The sequence below is a fragment of the Corylus avellana genome, chromosome 5 (assembly GCF_965113065.1).
Source record: "Corylus avellana chromosome 5, dhCorAvel1.hap1.2, whole genome shotgun sequence".
In the NCBI taxonomy this organism is placed as follows: Eukaryota; Viridiplantae; Streptophyta; class Magnoliopsida; order Fagales; family Betulaceae; genus Corylus; species Corylus avellana.
The window spans coordinates 18,081,234-18,090,131 of NC_142494.1; the positions used below are offsets into that span (position 1 = coordinate 18,081,234).

Below are 8,898 nucleotides of genomic sequence, written 5' to 3' on the forward strand. Positions count from 1 at the left end.
CATCTCAAAACAAGTGAAATCCCTTTTACCCAAAAATAAGTCAAAGGACTCAGACTCCAAATGACATAATGATGTGTTCAACCCTTTAAGAAAGCTAATGAAATGCAAACCACAGTCACAGTTTAACTCAAACTTGACAAAAACATAGCATAATTTTTTTTTTCAATTTTTTTTTCTTTTTTTTTTTTTTTGTTGACACAAAAAGACAAATAAAACTAAACAAATAAAAACAAAAATAAATAGACAAAGATAGACAAAGTGTTTTTCCATACCCCCAAACTTGAATCACACATTGTCCTCAATGTAGGCAGAAACACAATACCAAGAGGTATAAGGAACCAGAGTGAGCAAAGAGACGACCCCCAAACTTACTCATAATAACACCTGTCCTGAAAAACACAAAAAAATAAAACAAAAATGAAGATAGACGAAACAACACAAAAAATGACTAAAAATACCAAAGAAAAAGGAATGCCTCCCATAAGCGCTAAGTTTACAGTCTTCAGCCAGACTTTTCACCGCTGATGATTAAGTAGACGACGTAGGATCTTCCAAAGGCAATTCCTCACTCTCCAAAATTTCCAGTTCCAAGAATGGCTCCAACCGCTGACCATTGACCTTGAGAGCACTTCCATTCTTAGGATCCTGGATTTCGATGGCTCCATGAGTAGAAACTGCACGCACTATGAATGGTCCAGTCCATCGGGATTTGAGCTTTCCTGGAAACAGATGCAGACGTGAGTTGTAAAGGAGGACTTTCTGACCAACTTCAAATGATCTTCTCAAAATGTTTTGGTCATGGATCTTCTTCATCTGATCTTTGTATAGCTTGGCACAGTTGTAGGCATCATTCCTCAATTCTTCTAATTCATCTAGCTGTAACTTCCTTTGCTCACCAGCCTTGGTGAGGTTGAAATTTAGCTGCTTTATAGCCCAATAAGCCCGGTGCTCCAATTCCACAGGGAGGTGACAAGCCTTGTCATACACGAGTCGGTAGGGAGACATGCCAATTGGAGTCTTGAATGCAGTCCGGTATGCCCACAGAGCGTCATTGAGTCGAAGAGACCAGTCCTTCCTTGTCGGGTTCACCGTCTTTTCTAATATCCTCTTGATTTCTCTGTTGGATATCTCAACTTGCCCACTTGTCTGAGGATGGTAGGGAGTTGCAACTTTATGAGTAATACCATACTTCTTCATGAGTTGCTCAAAATATCGATTGCAGAAATGCTTCCCCCCATCACTGATGATGGCACGTGGTGTCCCAAAACGTACGAACACATTTTCCTTCAAAAATTGCAACACGACTCTGTGATCATTAGTCTTGCAGGCAATAGCCTCCGCCCACTTGGAAACATAATCCACCGCCACAAGGATGAAAAGATACCCATAAGAATTAGGGAAGGGACCCATGAAATCAATGCCCCAAACATCAAACAACTCCACAATAAGGATCGGGTTCAGCGGCATCATATTCCTTCCTCCAATGCTCCCCAACTTCTGGCATCTATCACAGGCTGAACAGTAGGCATGGGCATCACGAAAAATAGAGGGCCAATAGAATCCACTTTGAAGAATCTTCGCCGCGGTCTTTTTAGAACTGAAGTGGCCTCCACATGCATGATCATGGCAAAAAGATAGGACATTTTGCTGGTCATTTTCAGGAATGCATCTCCTTATAATCTGATCTGGGCAGTATTTGAATAGGTAAGGATCATCCCAAAAGAAGTACTTCACCCCAGCCAAGAATTTTGATTTGTCTTGCCTGGTCCAATGTGATGGCATCTGGGCAGTGACAAGGTAGTTCACTATGTCTGCGAACCATGGTGCAGAATTTTGAGAGATGTACATAAGTTGTTCATCAGGAAATGTCTCAGCAATCGGCACAGTATTTTCATTAAAGTCCACAACCAGCCTGGATAGATGGTCAGCTACCACATTCTCGGAACCCTTCTTGTCTCGAATTTCAATATCAAACTCTTGCAGCAATAGAATCCACCGGATGAGACGAGATTTAGCATCTTTCTTTGACAATAGATATTTCAGTGCAGCATGATCCGAGTAGACTAAGACTTTAGACCCTAGCAAGTAAGATCTAAACTTATCCAGAGCAAACACTACAGCTAACAACTCCTTTTCAGTAGTGGAGTAGTTAAGTTGTGCATCATTCAGAGTCTTGCTGGCATAGTATATGACATGCGGAATCTTCTCTACTCGCTGACCCAAAACGGCTCCCACAGCATAATCAGAGGCATCACACATTATCTCGAACGGAACCCCCCAATTAGGTGGCTGAATGATTGGTGTAGAAGTTAAGGTCTTTTTCAGAATCTCAAAGGCTGTCTGGCACTTGTCATTAAAGTCAAAAGGAACATCTTTTGCCAATAGATTACATAGAGGTCTTGCTATCTTGTTGAAGTCCTTGATGAATCTTCTGTAGAACCCAGCATGTCCCAGAAATGACCGAATCTCCTTAACTGTCCGCGGGGGCGGAAGGTTAGATATCAAATCAACCTTAGCTCTGTCAACCTCGATACCTTTGTGGGAAATTACATGCCCCAAAACAATTCCTTGTTTCACCATGAAGTGGCATTTTTCCCAATTCAGAACCAAATTCTTCTCCTTGCACCGTACCAGCACCAATGTGAGATGATGTAGACATTCCCCAAATGATGAACCAAAGACTGAGAAGTCATCCATGAAGATCTCCAGGTGACGTTCAACCATATCTGAAAAGATGCTGATCATGCATCGCTGAAAAGTGGCTGGTGCATTGCACAATCCAAACGGCATACGGCGATAAGCAAACGTACCGAACGGACAAGTGAAAGTAGTCTTCTCTTGATCTTCGGGGTCCAGTGGAATTTGGTTGTAGCCAGAGTAACCATCAAGGAAACAGTAGTACTCATGGCCTGCCAATCTCTCCAACATCTGATCGATGAAAGGTAGAGGAAAATGGTCTTTTCTTGTCACGGCATTTAACTTCCTGTAGTCAATGCACACTCTCCATCCTGACCGCACACGAGTGGGGACCAACTCATTTTCCTTGTTCTTGATAACTGTAATCCCTGCCTTCTTTGGCACCACATGAATGGGACTCACCCATTTGCTGTCAGAGATTGGGTATATGATTCCCGCATCCAGAAGTTTAATTACCTCTGCTCGAACTACCTCTTGCATGGCCGGATTCAACCGTCTCTGTGGCTCGCGAGAAGTTTTAGCATTTTCTTCCAGATGAATCTTATGCATCACTACTGTAGGGCTGATTCCTTTGATATCTTCTATTGACCACCCGATTGCTTCTTTATGCTCTCTCAAAACTTCTAGCAGCTCATGTTCCTGATCACTATCCAAATCGGCAGCAATGATCACAGGCAGAGATTCTATAGGATCCAGATACTTGTACTTCAGGGTGTCTGGTAGAGGCTTCAACTCCCGCTTGACAGGCTCAGCTGCTAATGAAGATGGATCAGGGGACGATGTCAAAGAAATTTCTGTAGTCTCCGTCTTTATCTCAGGCGTTGAGTCTAACAAGGTGCCAGCTTGTTCCAATAAAGTGTCCAGTGCCATGTCACTTCCCAGTGCAATCAGGCATTCTCCCAAGGGGTCTTCAATATCTGGTTCATTGACAGTTTTCTCTACTATCTCCTCAATTAAGCATGTGCTTCTGACCTCCTCATACTCAAATGGTTGCTTGCTGATATCAAAGATGTTCAGTTCCACTGTCATGTTTCCAAATGATATCTTCATGACTCCAGTTCTACAGTTGATTAGGGCATTAGCCGTAGCTAAAAAGGGACGCCCTAATATGATTGGAACTTGAATTTCTGCATTTTCCGTCTCTGTATCTAAGACAATGAAGTCCACAGGGTAGTAGAACTTATCAACTTTGATCAGGACGTCTTCAATAATTCCCCTTGGAACCTTGACAGATCTGTCAGCCAACTGAAGTGTAATTGAAGTGGATTTCAACTCTCCCAATCCCAACTGAACAAATACTGAATATGGCAGTAGATTTACACTGGCCCCCAAATCCAACAGAGCTTTCTCAACTCGATTGTCACCAATCTTGCAAGCAATGGTAGGACATCCAGGGTCCTTATACTTTACAGGCATCTTGTATTGCAAGATAGAGCTGACCTGCTCAGTCAGGAAAGCTTTCTTGGGGACGTTCGTCTTTCTCTTGATGGTGACCAAATCCTTCAGAAATTTGGCATAAGAAGGCACTTGCTGGATGGCATCTAGGAATGGAATGTTTATCTGCACTTGCTTGAACACTTCCAAAATATCATCGAACTTCGAGCTCTTCTTTGGCGGTTTCAGTCTTTCTGGATACGGAGCTTTGGGTATATACTTTTTGGAAGGATCCTCAGTAATCGGAATGGCAATGTCCGGTCTTGTGTCTTCCGCAGGCTTGTCCAGGTTTTCCTTCTCTTCTGCAGCCTTAGTGGCCTCTTCAGGCATGACCACTTGATTATCCACCTGTTTGCCTGACCTCAGAGTGGTGATGGCTTGTACATGCTCCTGACCATGCATAGAGGCAGAGGAACTTCCAATCACAAATTGCCCTTTTGGGTTAGGCACGGGTTGACTAGGGAACTTCCCTCTTTCTCTTTCCCCCACCTGATTTGCTATCTGGCCAACTTGCCCTTCTACCTTGATCATGGCCTGCTTAAGTTCTTGTATGTCTCTGCTATTAGCCATGTTGGAATTCCTCAGCTCCTGTATGGCTTGATTGGTGAAACCTTTTAGCTCTTGTACAGATTGGGAGTTGGAATTCTTGAGCTCTTGTATAGCTTGGGAGTTGGACCGGTCGACTTTTTCTATTAATGTTTTCATCATGTCTTCCAGTGATGACTGTGGTGCAGGCACTTGAGTGGTAGACTGATAAACAGGCGGTTGAGCTTGTTGAGATGACCTGAACTGATTCTGAGCTTGAGTGGTATCTCTTTGGTTCAATGGCTGATTCTGCTTCCAAGAGAAATTGGGGTGATTCCGCCACCCTGGATTGTAAGTTTCGGAAAACAACCCAGTGGTGGGTTTTTTGTACTCATTGAAGGCATTGACTTGCTCAATTGGGTACTTTGTTGACAGAGTTGGGCAGTTTTGAGTGAAGTGCGTTTGACTATCACATAACCCGCATGCATCAACGTGGTAAGTATCTGCTGCATTCACTGGTTTGTTTAGGACCATAGTGTCAAACTGACGCCTGAGAACCTTGAACTCCTCCCTTAATTCAGCATCGTTCCTCACCTCATAGATGCTTCCTGTCTTGGGAGCGGGTTGTTGTCTGTCCCAACTATCTTGAAAATCCCATTGTTGCGCTCGTTCAGCCATTTCATCCAAAGTTTTATAAGCTTCATCCCCAGTAAGACTTAAGAATTCTCTACCATTCATTGTCTCAAGCGAGTTTCGCTCATTTGGTGTTAGTCCCCTGTAGAAAATTTGAACTAGCACCTCATTCTCAAACCCGTGGGGTGGGCATTTTATAGTAAGCTCTTTAAACTTCTCCCAGCTATCGGTGAATCTTTCCCCTTCTTTTTGTCTGAAATTGGTGATCTGTAGACGGAGGGCATTGATTTTGGAAATTGGGAAGAACTTGTGGTAAAACTTGCTTTGCAACATATCCCAAGAAGTGATAGATCCAGGTCTATTGTTGAGTAGCCAGGATTTCGCCCTATCATGTAGGGACAGAGGGAATAACCGAAGGCGCACCGCTTCTGCTGGGGCATTTTGTGTATTAACAATGTCGCAAATTTCCAAAAAAATCCTCACATGAACATATGGATCCTCATTCTCTAATCCTCTAAATGCAGGAAGGTGGCCTATTGTACTCGGCTTCAGCTCGAAGCGAGTAGCTGGCAACACTATACACGATGGTGTGTTGGTAATATTGGGTACGAACAGCTCCCTGAGGGATCTAGGTTGATTTCGTTCTCCCATCTTAACAGACTTTTCCGAATCAGACTCGGAACTTTGAGAATTGGTGGGTGAGTTTGATGGCTGTCTTAAATTCTCTCTCGCCGTTCTTTCAATTTCGGGATCAAAAGTGTTTAACTCCAGATTTAAAGATCTACGACCGAACATGCAAAAAGGAACTAACAACCTAACAAACTAACAAACTAAAAACTGAAATGAATTGAACTAAATTAAATTATATTAAACTAACTAAACACAATTGCAAGCAGAAATTAATTTAAACAAAAACTAAAAACTCACAAAAAAGGACCAAAAGATTTTGGCAAAAATCTATTGAACTGTTGCGGTTGCTGTCTTGGCCACAAGTGTGCTCGATCGTAGCAGGGCTGTAACACAAACAAAACAACAACAAAAAACAAAAAGAAAAATCTTTTTTTTTTTTTTTTTGGTGTATTAGTAACACAAATAAAACAAATTGCAGAAAAATAAAATCCTAATTATAACTAGTAGAAGAATAAAACCGATCTAGAAATAAATTGGTTTCAAAAAATAAACAATTCCCCGGCAACGGCGCCAAAAACTTGTTGTGCAAATTTATTTAACTCGCAAGTGCACGAATCAATTGTAGTTTAATGGATTGCAAGTGCGAGGTCGATCCCACAGAGAATTGTATTTTTAGAAGAACAATTTATATCTAAACTAATTAAATCCTAATCTAGTTCCAAAAGGGTTTTGATTTTTGAGTTTTGAAAATTAAAGGATAAACATAAACTAAATAAAATAAGTAAATCTAAGGATAAAGGTACTAAGGTTTGGGAATTAACACTCACCAAATCATAACAACATACTTTATGTTCATCAATATTAATCCGAAGTTCTCACAAATTAAATCATAGATATGTTTTACTATACTTCAAAGAATTAATCAAAACCATCCCATGTATCCATTCATTGACCAAATCACAAAAGGAATCCAAATTCAATTGAAACACCAGATGTATCCGTAGAACAAATCACAAGGGATATCCAATTTTTATGAGTTAAAAGCCAAGCAATCAATCATATGAAATTATCTCAAATCATCACATGTATCCTTGAATCACAAGAGATATCCAATAATTACTCCACACAATTGATTAGAAGTAAAACAATTGAAATATAAAACCCAATAAAATCAGAATAATAAAAACTTACATAAAAGTGATGTTGTTCTTCATCGGTGAGGCTTCATCCCCAACCTTAGTTGGGAATTTAGCTCCACATAAAAATAAAATCTAAACCTAAATCTAAACCTAAAGAAAAACTAAACAAAAGAATTTTGCTCTCTGGTATTGTGTCTCTTTTCTTGAATGCAAAGAAGTCTATTTATAGGCTTTGGGAAGTCCTAGAAGCCCAAGTAAACCTAGATAATTCGGAAGTCTGTCTCCCAGTCAAAATAGAAGTCTGAAATCGGACTAGGATTCGTCCAAATTTGTGTCTCTTAATTGCGGGGCGATTTTGACATAGAAACCGTCCGAATTACGAAAATTCTATTTCACAACAAATTGTAGTATTTTGAGCTAGCTTTCTAATGCCGTTTGAATCACTTCAATCCGATATTTGACCGTAGAGTTATGGTCAAAATACTAAGACGTGTGCAGAATCTGAATTTGAATCCGATCCGAAATCTTATCCAATCTGAACTTTAATCTGATTTAACCCTTTCTTGGATTTGGTTAGACTTAACCACATCATCTAGGTCTTCTCAAAGTATGCTTTCTTCCAAACTTCGCATTTTTCCCTTTAAAGCTGTAGTTTTTCTTCAATGACCTACAAAATACTAAAAACACAAAACTAACACAAAATATTAAATAACGACACAGCTAAAGGATTAACTAATGTAAATAAAGGGGTCTAAATATGCAATATTTGGCACTTATCAGATTTTTTTATAAAGTCATCTTTAGGCCAACCCCTATCAATCATTTGGTCTGCTAGGGCTTCCAAGGTGCTTAGGAGAGAGAGAGAGAGAGAAAGATGGTAGCTTTGAGTGGGTTTCAGAGATTAAGGCCCCACAATGTGAGAATCATTGTTCTTGCTTGTGTTTCACGTGTTATTCACTATCTTCCTTGTAGTTGGGGTGTGTGTGTGTGTTGTGTTCATTTTACATGTTCTAAGCATGAGATCTAACCAAAGGTTTAAGCTTTTTAAAGAAGAACCTACCTTTAAGTTGTTTGTTTTTTTAATTGGACCAAATAGGTTTAAATATGAGCTTTAGGCTTTATGGGTGGATGAGGACTGTCCATCGAAGCTTTTTGATGGCTGATATTGGCGAGTTTGTAAATTTGATGAATTTTTGGTTTTGCTGCGCAAATTTCGGTCTTCAGGTGTTTGATGGTCTTAGATGAGTTAAATGGGTGGCCTTTTTGAGTCTTACGGCCTTTAGAGGCCTTACAAGATCTTTTAAAAAAAAAAGTGATTTTTCAAATGTAGAAGATGATAAACAATATCGTAATTGATCTCCCTTGAGCAGTGGTTGATCACCCTCAGTGTGATTGATCAACCTTAAAATGTGAACGATAATCACCCCTAAGATGTGTGTAATGCCCCCAAATTAAATAATTACATTTACTTAATTTGAAGTGTTACTTGTAGTGTCTTTAAATTAATTAATTGGTAAATAACTAAATTCACTACACAACACTAATTACCAAAGTATACTACAGTGAAATGCGAGAATTAATGATTTGAGTCAACTAACATAAATCCATAAACATCAACATGTATCATCAATATAGACTCAGAGCTTCCAAACAAACATTACTGACAAGTTAACAACTAAATTCTGCAAACCTAAATGTTCGAGCCATTTGCCCGACTTCTTCATCCCAACGAATTTCACACTCTACATTCTGCTAACTTATTAATGTGCAAAACACCGAGTAGTTCTATAGGTAAAAGTTACTATGTAACTAGGGGTGTAAACGAGTAGAGTTTGGGCGA

General features: G+C 40.0%; 1 protein-coding gene and 1 non-coding gene across 2 annotated transcripts; one reads left to right on the top strand and one right to left on the bottom strand.

Moving 5' to 3' along the window:
* Positions 1-528: 528 nt before the first annotated feature.
* LOC132167210 (uncharacterized) lies at positions 529-5,940 on the bottom strand. Its single transcript, XM_088516804.1, has 6 exons — positions 5,702-5,940; positions 4,891-5,431; positions 4,450-4,665; positions 4,138-4,266; positions 1,642-3,237; positions 529-1,146 (listed from the first exon to the last, which is right to left on the bottom strand). The coding sequence occupies exons 1-6, from the start codon at positions 5,938-5,940 to the stop codon at positions 529-531; spliced, it is 3,339 nt and encodes a 1,112-aa protein (XP_088372930.1).
* LOC132186005 (small nucleolar RNA R71) lies at positions 5,465-5,571 on the top strand. Its single transcript, XR_009440688.1, has one exon. It is a non-coding gene; the product is annotated as a small nucleolar RNA R71 (small nucleolar RNA).
* Positions 5,941-8,898: the final 2,958 nt, after the last annotated feature.

Bases quoted from the DNA above. Each gene is read 5' to 3' on its own strand.
- LOC132167210 (XM_088516804.1), bottom strand. From the start codon at position 5,940: ATGGGAGAACGAAATCAACCTAGATCCCTCAGGGAGCTGTTCGTACCC. The intron at 5,432-5,701 runs GTTATTCCCTCT...AATTTTCTACAG, and splicing joins GCAGAAGCGGTGCGCCTTCG to GGGACTAACACCAAATGAGC. The intron at 3,238-4,137 runs GTCAGCTCTATC...GTGATGCATAAG, and splicing joins AAGCTTTCCTGACTGAGCAG to ATTCATCTGGAAGAAAATGC.